This window comes from Mus caroli, unplaced genomic scaffold (genome assembly GCF_978045245.1).
Source record: "Mus caroli unplaced genomic scaffold, Mus_caroli_1 scaffold_7, whole genome shotgun sequence".
Classification (NCBI taxonomy): Eukaryota; Metazoa; Chordata; class Mammalia; order Rodentia; family Muridae; genus Mus; species Mus caroli.
Window position 1 is genome coordinate 96,246,346 of NW_028227262.1, and position 15,927 is coordinate 96,262,272.

The 15,927-nt window shown below is 39.3% G+C and overlaps 2 protein-coding genes across 4 annotated transcripts in view; one reads left to right on the forward strand and one right to left on the reverse strand.

The window, feature by feature from the left end:
* Positions 1-3,143, forward strand: part of Jazf1 (JAZF zinc finger 1) — a 316,738-nt gene extending 313,595 nt beyond the window's left edge. For both annotated transcript variants that reach the window (XM_021165549.3, XM_029478835.2), the window contains one exon: positions 847-3,143. In XM_021165549.3, coding sequence (XP_021021208.1) covers positions 847-1,023 — 177 coding nt within the window. In that variant the 3' untranslated portion in view covers positions 1,024-3,143. The remainder of the gene's footprint in view (positions 1-846) is intronic.
* Positions 3,144-4,701: 1,558 nt separating this feature from the next.
* Positions 4,702-15,927, reverse strand: part of Tax1bp1 (Tax1 binding protein 1) — a 59,403-nt gene continuing 48,177 nt past the window's right edge. For both annotated transcript variants that reach the window (XM_021164764.3, XM_021164765.3), the window contains exons 16-18: positions 15,774-15,916; positions 6,069-6,151; positions 4,702-5,311 (exon numbers count right to left, since the gene is read on the reverse strand). In XM_021164764.3, the coding sequence (XP_021020423.1) occupies positions 5,110-5,311; positions 6,069-6,151; positions 15,774-15,916 (428 nt within the window). In that variant the 3' untranslated portion in view covers positions 4,702-5,109. The remainder of the gene's footprint in view (positions 5,312-6,068; positions 6,152-15,773; positions 15,917-15,927) is intronic.

Here is a 15,927-nt window from a genome sequence, read left to right on the forward strand (position 1 = left end):
TAGGAAAGAGAGTTCAACAAAAAATGTGTATGTAACCTAAACCCATTAAACATTGCTACTTTCATTATCATAGTTTAACACCCATGACAGCATAATACATGGCTGTAAAGTAAAAGATGCACTGCAAAAAAACACCTTAAATTTATGACTCTTCTTAATTATGTGTGTGCAAGTGGGTCTATGTACATGTGCAGGTTTCTGCTGGGGCCAAAAGAGGGTATGAGATTTCCAGGGCAATTGCACACAGCCCTATGTGGGTTCTGGGACGTTCTGCTAATCTAAACACCCAGATTCTTATCATCTGCTGCTAAGAAATCTACTCAGCATGTTGCTTTTCATGGGACTGACTTTATATAGATGAAGGTTTAAAAGCATGCTGTCTGAACGCAGTACATCATCAAAAGCAGTGCCCATGGGCTCGGAGCACTCACCCCTGCTGAAGCGGGGCTAGCCAACTCTGCCCAAGTCTCCAGTGAGGCTTAGAGGACGGACCACAGCTTATGTCTTATGTTCAGGCTGCCTTACCCTACTTTCTGTGTTCTTTAGAAAGAACATCGTGTTCGTTGGTCATTCTGAAATATTCATAGAATTTCCAATTAATTCTCTTCCAAGCAGAAAACTTGAGTAACTGAGAAGCAAGGCTTCAAGAAACCAAGGGAAGTGTTCCATTAATTTTCTTACAAAACCCTTGCACACACAGCCCAGGACCAGCAAACCCACATGAAGCCCACCCTCTGGATCCATCCAGGAGCTGCTTTGCTGGAATCTGACCCATGCTGAGGTTTGCACGAGTGTGACAGGACATTTGGTGACCCTAATAGGTAATTTTTTTTATCTTCTCCACAGAATGTGAATGGCATAAAGTACCATGCTAAGAATGGTCACCGAACACAGATTCGCGTCCGCAAACCATTCAAATGCCGGTGTGGGAAGAGTTACAAGACAGCTCAGGGCCTGCGGCACCACACAATCAATTTCCATCCCCCAGTGTCTGCCGAGATGATCAGGAAGATGCAGCAGTAGCGTGCTGGTCAGAACTGTGCCAAGAAATCCTCACCAGCAGTTGCTGATTTTGAAAACAGCCACCTTTTTTCAGGGGAAGCACTCAGCAACCCTTTAATGAAAAATAATTAAATGCATGCTTTAAACTTTTCTGTACTTTTGGAATGATGTATCTTTGTAGAGTTAATGATTTTGTACATTTGCACATGTAATCATCACGCCCATTTCCATTACGTTGATATAAGGTGCTAAACAAAACAAGCTCTAGGTTCTTCAGCACATTTTCCCCAAAACAAAATAAAATGAAGGGCATGTTGCATATTGTTTAACCACAGTGATGTCAACTGGGAGAGGAGGGGCTGGCACTGAGATGTTTTAAGATTGTAATGTGATTGAAGCTTTTCAACACATCAACTCACATAAAACCAAAATAATACCTTCATTATCAAACTGGTTACCATGCCTTACATAATGGAGTTAGTATTTGTGAGTAGAAAGACTTTAGGTAATGGAAATATAAATAAGAATGTTTAACATAATATGCTAAAAATATTTTCATATTTAAATAACATACATAAAAGGTGTGCTTTCTTTTTTCTTTTTTTTTTTTTTTTTAGTTATTATCTTGCCCTTTAAGAAGCTGAAATTCTTGCCATCGAACTTACCAATCATTTTAGTGTTCTAAATGGCGTCTTTGTGCAAAGGACTCGGTTCACTCACTAATGCTAACATTCTCATTGAGTGCCTGCTGGGTGCAAGAGACTGAAGTTCTACCTAAGTTACTGTGGACCAAGATACCAGTGAAATGCTTTTCCCTGAAATGTTAGGAAACACTTTGAAATACTTAAGTGCAAATTGTGTGTGTGTGAAACTTAGTTATAGCTTCATCAATAGATGAGGTTTTAAAGCACTTTGTAGTTCTCTATTGCCAACAATTTTGTTTAGACGTTGCCAATTCTTGCAACTATTGCCCTAAGAGATCTGTGGGTTGCAATCCGAACTAAAATTCAGAACGTGTGTTTGAGCGAGGAAGGTTGCTAAGATCCCTACTGCCCCTTTCCTGTTCAGTTGCGACTTTTAAAGGCACTTTCCTATCACACTGTAGATGTCTGCATTCTCATTAGAACTGTCTGTTTAGCTTTAGAAAACATTTTGCCAGAAAATGAAAATAAGCCTTACTGACATTAAGTGCTTCTTGCAGCAGGTGGTCAAGGAAGAGTGACTAATAGACCCACTAAGAGTGGCCTACATCTGGATCGTCCTGGAGCTTCTCTCACCGACAGTACCATCATGTGTTGAGTGTTCTTTTCTCCCAAGTGCTATTCTTTAAACAAGAGTTTACCGGTTGCCTAATACGCAATAAACGTTGCTTTGACACAGCTAACTGCACACAGTACAAACTGGTGAAAGGCAGACTCAGATTCCCTCTAAAATAACCTTTCCCCGTGTTCCCCTGTGACGCAGTCTTACGCACAGCTAGCTAGTCATCCCTCCTCAGCATTCACACTGTGAAGACAATTCTGTTAACAGATGGGTAAGCTTCTGCATCAATCCCTCATGATGAGGGATTTAACAATATTTATAAAGATGCTGCCCACTAAAAATGTCCTCAGCTCTGAAAAGTGGTCTCGGTCTTGACTCTACAGTGTTAGCTCTCATGGTGTTAAATGGATGATCCAGAATTCAGAATCGAAGTTGGTGCAAAAGAAAGCCCTACTTGCTCCACATCTACCTACAGTTGACCAAAAAGTTAGGCCAGCAATTAATAGTTAGCTTTGCTCTTTCTAGTGTGAGAAACTGCGGGCTGGATCAGTAGTTCAGCAGCTACACAGTCATAAAAACAGTCATTGTGCATGTTAGAAATCTTTCAGTGATAAAACCCAGTTTCTACTTCTTCATTGTGACAGTATTACTAAACAGGTGAGGAAGGGATATTTTGTTACACCGTGTATAGTGAATGTATTGTACCGTGTCTGTGAAAACCGTGCTTTAAATTATATTTTCATATGTTTTGTTGGGGACAGAGCACATTAAGTTTGAAAGCAACAGAACTATCAGAATTGAAGGCAATTTACTCAAACTTTCTGTCAAGAAAAGCTGCTTAATAAATGTACATGAAATCACATTTAAAATAAACTGCCTCTGACCCAAAATAAATATGGCTCTTTATTTTAATTAGCTCCGCTGTAAGAACCTACATCAAGTTTACTGTGGGAACTGAAACATCTGTCCAGGGCCTGTTCTATTAAGCTCCTAGTTATTTTGCAGAATCTAGGTTAAAGACTTTGTGCCCTTATGTTTTGCTTACTTTTCTGTAAGTAACACTTTATGATAAGCTTGGGGCTAAAACTCTACATAAACTATCCAGTTAAACAGCCAACAAGATGAGCAGCCTCGTTTCACTGACAGTAATATTCAAAGACTACTTTCAGGTTAGCATGGGCCATACTTCCTAACTGCAGGAGAAATGTCCACAGCATGTGTACACGTGTGGAGGCCAGATGTCAACATCACGTGTCGTCCTCAGTCATGTCTCCACCTTGGGACAGGGTCTCTTACCGAACCTGAAGGTGAGCTCTGTGTAGACTGGCTGACCAGCACATGCAAGGAGGTCCTGTTGCTACCTCCCCAGCAACACATCTGCTTTCTCCCCCCAGTGCTGCGATCAGAACTCAGCACAGCCAGCACTTTCCAAACTAAGCATCCCCATGGTTCCGAGGTCTCACGTGGGGCACGTGCTGCCCAAGGATGTTCTACGGAAGACTCGCCAGGATGCTGGAAGGCGTATCCACCGCTGGCCCTCCTCTAAGGACTGCCTGACGCCTGGCAATCTGAATGCCTCATGCTGCTTCACTCTAGAATCTAGGGCAATTTGAATCTACAGCCTAGATTTAAATACCTTTTCAAATAAAATAAATGCAAAAATAAAAATATTTTAAAACATATACATATACCTTTCTTTTCAAATGATTCAATCAATACACAAACTCTTCTATAAATATCAGCAACCTGGTATACAGCAGTTCACAGACAGCAATCTAGAATGCTACCAACTCTGAATATTTAACATCTCCAATACCTAGTTTGCTCAGAATGGGCCTCTATTTTAGTGACTGCTAAAGCAGCAAATGAAAAGTACTTTAACATTCCCATCATAAAAGCGAGTGTGTGTGTGTGTGTGTGTGTGTGAATGCTACAGTGACATGACAGCCCCCCCCCCCCACTGTCTTCCATAATGTTAGCTGTGACTGAGAAGCACAGCTGTTGGGTCTGGGGTGTGCACTGTATTTCTGAGCACTTACTGAGGAACGCTATTTCCAACGTGTATGCTCATCAGGAAAATGTGAGAAAGACCATGGTACACAGCCTGCCATTTTATGCCCCGAATCATTTACAAAGGTCACTTAATGAGAACAGATAATGCCTTGATTTATTTTGGTCCATTATAGTTAAATACAATTATAGCTAGTTATAAATACAAACTCAATCATTTAAAAATAGTCATCTAGATTATGCTAAAATGTTATCATAAAATTATCTAAATATGCCTTATATCAACTCCTAAGCCAGTGTTCCCATATAAAAAGGGTTTCTTCACACCACTTATCTCATTCTTCTTGCAGCTCCACATCTAAGTAAGATTTATCATTTCATTGAGTAAGGGTTTTTCTATATTCAAAGAATTATTTCACAGAACTGTTATGATCAATGCTTTTTATTACATAACAGTAGTCATGCTCAATCGCCAAGGTGAACAGAAACTTGTAAATGTGATTGTGCTGAGGAACTAACTACTACATGTTTATGTTTGCAATTCCGTAACATTAAAATAATTCTTGTGTTCTTCATACACTTCTGCTAACTGGAGGATAAAGAGAGATACAAACCCAGAAGCACTTGTCTTAAAGCAGACAGATTAACAGAGATTCAAACTGTATTTACTGTAGGCAAAGCTGCACCCTGGCCCTGGTGACAGCACACGCTAAAGAAGTTCTCCATCATCAGGGAAGTGTAGAGGGGGAGCCTGAAAGTGACACCTGGCGTCTCCTTAGCCTCTGAGATGTGGTTGTTCTGTAACTGCTAAATTGTACTACCTCTTACTAAAAGCTAGTCGAAGTTGAGAACATTCTGATCAAAATGGGTCTGAACATGCCTTTCAAACCCCTGCTGGTCGTAGTCCGGCGGGAACTGCTCGCTGCACATTGGGCACACCTTCCAGTGACTTTCAACGTGTTCTTCAAATTTGGTCTGATCATAGTTAGGAGGGAACATTAATTCACAGAGGGGACATTTCTTGTGAACATCAAAGCTTTTAAAGAAAGAAGAAAATAAAGAATTAGGTATTTTCTAATTAACTTGATATAGCACCTGTCGGTGTACAAGTTGAATTAATTAGCTGATATTTACACTAAACAACTTATCCTCAAAGTCTTCTTTGCACGTTTACTTTCTCTGTTTCTAGATTCTTGGTAATACATACAGGATCTGCCTTTTTAGAAAATCACTACTAAATATAGTTTTAAAATTGGACTGACAAACACCAAAACCTACCAAACTCAGGCATTCTGTGAAATGAGGCTTACTGTAAAAAACTCCCACTTTTTAACCCAAATGTTTTTGTTTCTTTCTTTAATTCCAAGGACGAATACAACTCGTCATTTCCCCCGGTGTCTGCTGGGTTTAACAACCACAGACTGTGGGCTGAGGAAAAGCTCGTCCTCTCCTGCACAGGGTCAGCTTGTTCCCCACCTCTCGGCTCACAACTGCCTGACCTCGAGCGCCAGGAAGTCAGATGCCCTTTGCCGGCCTCTGGGAGGACTTGCCTCCTGTGAACAGACCCAAAACAGAACACACAGATTTTAAAAGTATTTCCAAGTTCCTATGCCTCTAGTTCTTCAAAAGATGGCACGTCTGAACCACGGAAGGCGAGGTAAAAGTGAATGGCCGGAACCTTGAAAGGGATTTATGTTCTGTATGCTGGGCTCTGGGCACTATTCTAAATAAGCTCCCAGAAACTCATTTTTAGAACCACTTGTCTTACATAATTCTACAAAGGAAAAACTTGCCTGGAATCAAAGCAAAAGCCTGCTCCATGACCACGTAAGTGCTGGTCTGCTGGATCAGGAGGAATGGGCACATTTTCGTCTTCCTGGCAAACACAAAACAAAAACCAAACAGGGTAACTTTTTGAGAAAAGAGAAACCAAATATATACATTGTTTAATTCAGGAAGCTCATAATGACACTTAGATAACTCAATTTAGTTTTTACCTCTATTATTATTTAAACTTTCCCATAAACATACATTTATTTGAAAGCATTTATAGAGAGTATTTCACTAGGACAAATCGTGTGATTTTCCTGAAGTCTGTATGCCTCCCAGGGCATGCATTCCAAATCCCACAGTAGACACCAGAATGTGAGGTCCAGACCAATGCTGTCGTTCTTCCATTCATGGTTATGGAAAACTTTAATTTACAAATAAAGCATGGTTAAGAGAGGTTAAGAAAAGCAAAACAGAACCACACGCTGTAACGCATGTGAAGTTGAGCTCTAGTACCACAAAGTATCTTATGGTCTTTCAACTTTTGGTTGTGGTTTGGTTTTTGAGACAGGGTTTCTCTGTGCAGCTCTGGCTCTCCCAAAAATCACTCTACAAACTAGGGTAGCCTCAAACTTGGAGATCCACCTGCCTCGGCCTCCTAGTGCTGGAACTGAAGGCGTGTACTCCACCGCCTGGCTTTAAAGACAGGACTTTATGGATGTTTTGTTGGCATATCCAATTCCCAGTACCACTTCTTGGTGCTTTGAGCCCATCATTAAGTAAAGCAGTTACTTGAACACAAACACTTCAGTCTGAAAACAGAGACTTCTACTAAGTTATTAAGGAACATAGAACATGCATAGGCAAATACACTGGACAAAGAAGTGACTTACCTTTCATGAGTTTTTTTTTTTTTTTTTAGCACACTACTCTAAACAAAATGCAACTAACATGTAGGAATGACTTCCAGACCAGTTGACAACTTATAGTAAACCACAGGGAAGAAGAAGACAGCACTAGCAGCGTGCTCAGTGCAAACACTGCGAATGAAGCCAGACCAACCAAGTAGGACTTCCCAAGCCTTTCTATGTTTATGACTTTGCTATTTTTTTATAGTTCCAAAGAGAGGGGGACCACTTCCCAAATGCTTGAAGTCTGCCTTTCTGTTCCAATTATTCTCTTAATCATTGTTAACTTTCAATAATCTTTTTGGTGAAGATGTTTATAAACACATATTATATACTATACAGAAAACATGAATACAGGAAAAGTAATAAAATAAAGTTTGTGTGACACATTCTTGGATTATACACACTGGCAAGACTAACTGGAAAACACATAAGAGCAAAACAACCCATAAATTAAAAGCCAAATCAAAACTTGATTCACATGCTGTCAGACCTCAAAAAAAAAAAAATCTATAGAACAGAGTTTTAATCACAAAGAAAGCAGTAATTTAGACCCCCATGCCTGACTCCAGAGTCATTTTTATATCTGTTTGTAACCAATCAACACCCAAACACAGAAGCTCATTGAACACCAAAACAAAACAGAACAAAATACTTCCTTCAAGTCTCCTCAGCAGCTACCACCTGCATTTATTGCATTGTTGTTGGGTAGTCACAGCTGCATTAATGCGTTAACCATGTGTGCCACGGGGAAAGGCATCAGAACAGCATGCTGCTGTGAAAATGCAACGGGAAGAGAGAGAAGCAGAGCTCTTCTGCCCAGGGCTCACCACTTGCCTATTACCTGATTTTCCCTGCTTGGAAATTAAAGTGAGTTAAAGGCCTCAGAGTCTGTATCTGTCTGACTCTCTCCTCTTTCACCCACCTGTGTGCATGTGTGTGTGCATGCATGTGCGTGCACGTGCGTGCGTACATTTTCCATAAGAGATGACTGGGTGACAAAGAAAATAGGGCTAGTAAAATTTATGTACAAATAAGATGATATCTACTTGTTGAACTTGTTATATTTATTATCCAAGACACAACCATTGTGGTTCGGTGTCAAACTTTTTAGGCTTCCGGGTATAGGACTTCTAGCCACAATTTCTAAAAAACTAGATCCTGCTTACTAGGTAATACTGATGATGAAATTTCAAACTATTTTCTTCATTTTTGTAAAAAAATTTCTAATTTAAAAACATTAAAGAAAATGAAGGGGAACAATAAACAGGGCATGCTTTGGCATTCTAATCTCGAATTCTTAAAGGCAAATATTTAAATTAGAATACAACTTTTTAAGGGCTAAAAACATAATGGACCAGATAATTCATTAACCACTTGCCCCCCATTTTAAATTGCCAACCGCTTACAACAGTTTTGTAAGCAACCATGAAGAAGCTGATGAACAGTACAATATAAATATGGTCTATCAGGCACGTTAACGCCCTGCTTGTTAAATACTAGGAGGGGGAAAGAAGAGTAAAGGCAATTTCTACTTTCTAAATCACACATAAACTGTCAATAATCTTAAATACTACTATCTTTTAAAGGAGAAATTCTAAGGTTAGGTGTGGCTGCAGATGTCTGTCATCCTAGCACTTGGAAGGGTGAGGAAGGTCAGCATGAGACAGAGAAAAGCCTAGGCCCCACACCAAACAGGCTCTCAAGAGCACTGTAGGAGGAGCCTGGGGTGGCAGCACACACCCTCAATATCAGCACTCTGAAGCCAAAGGCAGGTGGATCTCCAGCTGCTGAGACTACCATTGTCTACACAGTGAGCTTCAAGCCAGTCACTACAAAGTAAACCTGTCTCAAATTATAACAAATATCGAACTCTGGGTTGTTACACTGAAAAACAGCAATTTCTTTTCTTTTTCAAGATAGTGTTCACTGTGTAGCCCTGGCTCTACTGGATCTTACTTTGTAGATCAGGCTCATTCATTACTCACAGAGATCTGCCTGCCTCTGCCTCCCAAGTGCTGTATTTAAAGGCGTGTGACACTACACCCACAGTTAAAAGCATTTCTTATGAAATTAGAAATGACCTCTTTGGAGGACAGCTTGAGCCGCAAGGTCTTCAAAGCAGCTACCTCCTGTAACTATGATTATGCAACTCATATTAATATACAAAATGATGAGTTAGATCTGCACTTAAGAATATGCTTACAACCATATGAACTCATTCTAAGCCCGCTTCCTGAATGAACAGTTCATACACTGGAGCCTTCTGAAGAGTGTGCTTCCCAGAGAAGTAAGTCTCGGAATTCCAGTAGAAATAAAATTCTATTTTATAAAAATAAATTTAATACACTTTAAAATAGATATATATAGTTTGTACATCTGCCTTTGGGCTGTTTCTTTTTCATTACCTTTCTATGGCAGATGGATAGGAAGTGGGCTGACATAGAAAACAATCAGAGAATGCCCCTTTGATTTTGCTTTAGGCAGGGGATACGGAGCTGAATACATGATCACTTTAACTTACAGTAACCGTCCCGCTTCTGCCTCTGAGTGGTGAGATTATGGTGAGATTATAGGAGTATACACCACACCACTGAGTGGCTTTTGCAAAGTATTTAGTTCTTAGTATATAAAATATTTAGTGTTGTTATTAAAAATTTTTTTCTATTAAACTGAGATGTAAGAGAAAATAATTTTAAATGTAATCTCTTTCAAAAAGAACTAAAAACATGATAATGAATCAGTAGAGTCGTCAAAAAAAAAAAAAAAAAAAAACAAAAAAAAAAACAAACAAACCACTACAATCTATCCCTACTTCACTCCCAAGTCCACATCAATGAAAATGGAGACTGGATTGGGAATGACGCTATTAAAGCAGACCCAAAATAGAAGTAGTGGGTGGAGCAAAATAACTCAAAAATTTCAATGTATTTTAGTATTTCATCACATGGCTATAAGTTAAAAGAATGAAATGCCATTGGTTCATTTTTCTATTAATAGACTTGAGTCAAGTTATATTAGAAATTGAAGATGAACAACGGTATATTTGAAAGACTTCTGGGGCTGTTAGGATGCTGTGGTAGTCTGAATGAGAATGGTATCAATGGGCTCACATCTGTTGGCCTACAATTACCTGCAACTCTAACTCCTGGGTATCTGACACCCTCTTCTGACCCTCAGGATATCTGCATATATGCCCATGCATGCACATGTGCATGCACACATGCACACACACACAACGGAAGTGTAAAAAGAATTTTTAAAAGGTAATTCTAACATGTTTATACTATAAATGGCCCTTTAAAAAGACAATATAAAATAAGCCAATTACAAAACAACAACAACAAAACATCCTAAATATTTTATGATTATAGGGATATCCAGAATAATCATTCAAGATGATCAATGAGATGTGTGATTTTTCAGGACAAGGGATGTATTTAATGATTATAGAGTCATTTGTCTTTTTAAGACAGAACTCTGGAAACTGGCTGCTTAGGGTGAATTGTTACAGAACTGTTTACTTAAAAATACATTTCAAAATGTGGAGCTGGAGAGATGACTCAGTGGTTAACAGTACTTGCTGCCCTTTCGGAGGACCCAGGGGGGTTTCTATTCCCAGAATCCACAAGATGGCTCATAACCATCTAAAACTCTAGTTCCAGGGTATCTGTTACCCTTTTCTGGCCTCCTTAGGCACCAGGATGCATGTAGTATACAGACATAAACAAGCAAAACACCCATATACATAAATACATAAAGTGTTAATCTTAGCATTTTAACACCAAGAAGAAGAGGAGGAGGAGGAGGAGGAGGAGGAGGAGGAGGAGGAGAGGGGGCTATAATGATCAAATTACAGCGCAATACATTCAGACATTCAGATGTCAGTAACCAAGTAACAAAGTCAGAGTCTCCAGTTGCCATGTGTGGGACTGCATCTACCTTTACAGGAATTATTAGCTGAAATATTTAGTTACATTCAGGAATCTGTAATAAGAATCAAGTGAGAAGGGCTCAGCACTGCATAGATCTTTGCTAGTTGGTAATTACTACTTTAATTCAAAAGTATGCATCTTTAAGAAACTGAAGCATTCATGAATGCTAATATCAATGAATAAGACAAAGGAGGCATGAGTGACTAGACAGCTTATTTAAAGCCAGGAGATACTTTTGCCTCTCAAAACCTGTATTAGGTGGTGTTCATGAACATTCCTCTTTTTTCTTTTTTATATTGTGTTCAAGCTTTACCACACATTCATTTCTAGTAATTTATCAGTTAGTGAAAGAACACATTGAACTGTGAAATTTAAAGCCATTTAAAGGAATTGTAAAATTAAAAAACATACTTTTACAAGATCTCTATTAGTTTTCAAATCTAATCCTTATTCAAAACTCATCCCAAAATGGACCAAAGACCAAATAAGAGCACTACAACTAAAACCCTTGCAGTGACATCAAAACTCCTAGGCAGGCAATAGTTGCTTTATACAGACAAGAAATGGATAAGCAACAAAACTCCCAGATAAAGCTGCACCAAAACTTAAAATCACTTTTGTGCAGCCATGGACTCTATCTAGAAAGTAAACAAAACCCACAGAATTGTGGAGTATATTTGCAAATGATAAATCTAATAATCTGGTTTAAAAATAACCAAAAACTTGAATATATCTGTCCAAAGACAATTTGTAAAGGCATAAGGAAAGATGTCAGGCAAATCAACAGCATGGTATAGCTGCTAACAGACTATAACTTCAAATCAGGAGTTTATAATAATGAAGGATCAGTGAGTATGTGGAGAACTGGGACCCTGATAATAGCGACGGGAATGGAGCATCATGCAGCCACTGTGAAAACCAAGAAAGCCTTCAAAACGTCACAGACTGGGGCCACATGACCAAGCAGCTTAGCCCTTGGGAGTCCACTCTAGTAGGTCACTGTCCCCAAGAAAGTGAAAAGATGTATTATCCCAGAAAAGCACTGTTCACAGTAGCCCAATGGGGAAAATGATACAATCCAATAAAAAAAAAGACATAAAATATGCAATATTAAGGGACTGGTGAGATGGCTCAGTGGTTAAGAGCACTCACTGGTTCTTGCAATGAATCCAGGTTCAGTTCCCAGTACCCACATAGTGGCTCACAACTGCCTGTAACTCCAGTTCCAGGGGATCAATGCTTACTTCTGACCTCCACTAGCACCAGGCACATGCATGGGACACAGACATACATGTAGGCAAACACTCATATACAAAAAATAAATCTAAGTATGTATATACACGATTCAGATAATGGAGTATTATCCAGCAATGAAGGAAGCAAGCACATTTCCATGCTAAACATAAATGCATGCTAAAATAGTGATAACCTTTTGAAAACCTGCTGGGGGAGCCCAAAGACCTCGCACGATATGGTGTGATTTAGGGAACTGAATGATGAGAATAGGCAGTGTAAAAGGAAGCAGATGAAGATTTTCTGGGGTAAAGGAAGAGAAAGGAGGAGTAAGGTAAAGGACAAGAGAGTTTCTTTCCTTTGTAGTGGCAAAAAATGTTTCCACACTGACTCCATGATAACTGCTGAGCACGCCCTCCATCCTTTCAGGGGGACCTGTATTCCAATAGCTACTGCCCAGCACTACCATCCTAAGGTAACCTATCCTTTAAACAGCAGAGGAGGCTAAAACAAAAGTAAAACCAGAAAGGAAGAGAAATCTATTTCTGTCTAATCAAGAGAAACAAAGATCTAGAGAGGAATCTTCCACTGTACTTTTCTGGCTACTCAGTAAAAATGAATTGAATACTTTGTACATCATTTTTTGTAAAGACACTAGAACAAGTACCTTTAACCTGATGGCCAATTTAAAATGAAGCCACAAGCTGTACTTATGACAAACAGGGAATGCCCTGATTCTTTCAAAATGTGATTTTCAATAATTCTAGAGTCACAAGACTCTTTGAGAACCACACTTCTTACAAGAAATGCTAAGACTGTGACAGAAAAATGTAAACCTACAAAACTATCTTCAGTGGGGGGGGGGGGGGGTCATTATTAAAGACTCATTTCAGAATTTCAGAAAGCTGCAATAAAACACTTTAATAGAAATAAGAATGAAGAAGAAGAAAAAATGCATGAACGTGGGAAGGAGCTGTGTCCTGAGGGAGGAAATATCTAGTCCTAAACTCCGGATCGCTGCACCTGAAACAACGACCACCACATAGCCACTGATTCTCAGGGGCTGGAGGCAGGAAAGCCTCCACTTCTGCAATTCTCCAGGCCGTACCACTGCTTATATACAAACCACACTCAATGAGTAGTAAAGACTTAGCTCATGGTTCTAAAGACTGAAATTTACCATTGAAATTCATACGGTTTCTATTGGATTTTAATCCTGTGTTTGTCAGATAGCACTGAAAAACCAATTCAACCCCTGCTCAGTTTCAGCTCTGGACAGTGCTAACACTCTGTCCACCCAGGCCACCCTAACTCTGAGAAGCTGAGTCCCTGGCACTGCTGAAATGCAAAGCAAGTGCTATATAAAACTAATGTGAAGTAAGCAATTAGCTTGTCAAATGTGATTCCAAAGCTCAAAAAGCTGTACAGTGGCCAATAATCACACACATCCCGATGGTGACTATGGTTATTTAAAAATAAACACAAATTTTTAATTCAGACATGCTATTTCTAAAGGTTATTAAATATATTAGTATGTGAGGAAAATGTTCAGGGTGCTATGAGAAGTACAGAACTCTGATGCAGTCACAGCTGAGAGACAGTTAAAACCACATCTTTCAAACATGACCTGAAGAGGTTCTGATCCTATGTCTACTTTACCAGTGGTGTGAGTTAGGCCTAACTACTTAACCTGTACCTCAACTTCTTCCACTAGCAACTAGCAACGCTGACAATCCACCTCTATAACACTACCGTGGTAAGTAAGTGACCTATCATGTATAGAAGGTTCAGCAGGCAAAGAGCTAGAGAAACACTTACTCCTGTAATATCACTACAGTTATTAGGTAAACGAGACTTATGAAGGGATCCGAAAGCCGCCAGTTTCTAGTACAAGAGAGGAAGTGGCAGCTGGAGGCTGCAGCATAGGCTAAAAGAGTAGGACAGCTCAACTCTTACTCCAAGGTGCCCATTAGGCCACTGTGACCACGAACCACTCTCACAGCAAAATCTACTACTTTCCTATTCTTACTAAAACTACATAATAAAACTCATCATTTGCAAATGGTTTTGCTGTTAAAGACAAGAATTTTTGATATTTCAGATGTAAATAAAAAGTACGGAAAATTTTCTGTTTATAAACTACAACTACTCCAGGCAGGCATAGTAAGAACCCTCTATCTCATTAGCCAATCTAAGCATCTCAGCAAATGAGCCCACGACTCTAACACTGTTTCTCATGGGCTTGCAGGAGGGCAAAGCACACAGACCAGAAAGAACACTCTGCTAATTAAGCTGAAGCAGATGGCTGTGGAAAGGAAAGGCCTGTCACATGTAACATCTATGCCAAGAATGATCAGATTAGATATGCAAGCTGTAAAGGAAAATTGTAGAAAAAGCAGTAAGGTAATACTAGAGACCTTAAACAGACTACAAAAGTTCTGACAGTTTTCCTAATTATTCCCAATAATGGACACGGGAGGCCAAAAGGCAGGAGGGAGAAATACATTTTTCTCCATTATGAGTGTTGAACACTAGGTCTAAAATCATGCCTGTCTGAACACTGATCAGTTTCTGCAAAGGTTAATAGCAATTAAATGCAGCAAACTATATTAAATGAGAAACAGGTCATGATACCACTGTACTTGCAAAGAGCACGATAAACCATTTCCTTGAAATTTATCTCAGTGCACAGGACATCTAAGAAGTGTTATGAAAAAGGGAGGTCCCACCCCACAAAAGAACTGTTCCAAGAAATTTTATTCATTAATTAAATGGGGGAAAATCTCTTAAAAATAATCTTTTAGCCAGACACGGTAGCCTATGTATGCCTTCAATCTCAGCACTGGGAGGAAGAAGCAGGTGGATTTCTAGGAGGAGAACACCCTGGTCTATATACTGAGTTCCAGGACAGCCAGTAGTATGCAAAAAGACCCTGTCCCAAAACCAAAATAATAATAATAATCTTATACCATATAAGCTAACTTAATTATTTTTATGTTGCTACTAGAAAAAAATCATATAAATATTAATGTCTAACGGGGATTTTCTCAAAAAAAAAAAAAAAAAAGAAAAGAAAGAAAGAAAGAAAGAGAAACCTAATTAAAAAAAAGAAAACTAGTATATGATAAAGATAATAAATTTTACCTTAGAATTTACAGGATATAAATATAAAACTGAAATGGCAGTATTCTGCTTTGCATCTTCATACTTTGTTTCTTCTAGGCCAGCAGACCACAATCAAAGGATTGTAGGTAGTTATTTAGAAAGTCATAATTAGGGTTACACTGATAATTGATACATTCCAATCATCTCTGAACTTAATCTTTAGTATATAAAGCCTAAAGTATTAGGTCTGAAAAAAATACTACCTCCTGCACCCCCCATACACACCACACACACGGTTTCTCTGTCTAGTCCTGGCTGTCCTGTAGACAAGGCTGGCCTTGTTTCCTGAGTGCTGGGATTAAAGGCATGTGCCACCACTGCCCAGCACTGGTTGGGTTTTCAAACATGGAATAGTTTTTTTAAAAAAATACTAAAGGCCATCACACACAGATGCAAACTCAGTCTTTCTAGACACGCAGCCTTAACACGCCACCTAAATCAGAAAGCACAAAAGCAGGCAGGCTCAAAGAATTAAGACTCAATTTACTCTGCTGTCTTCGGGGTCCTCTAAACCATCCGGCCGGCTAAGGTTTCGAGCAGGCTGGCTACAGACAACATTGTCTTCCCAAGATGGGACTCGCACAGGTGGCCTTTGGATTTCATCAGGATAAAAAGCACCATCTGCCCCATCTGTGATAGGA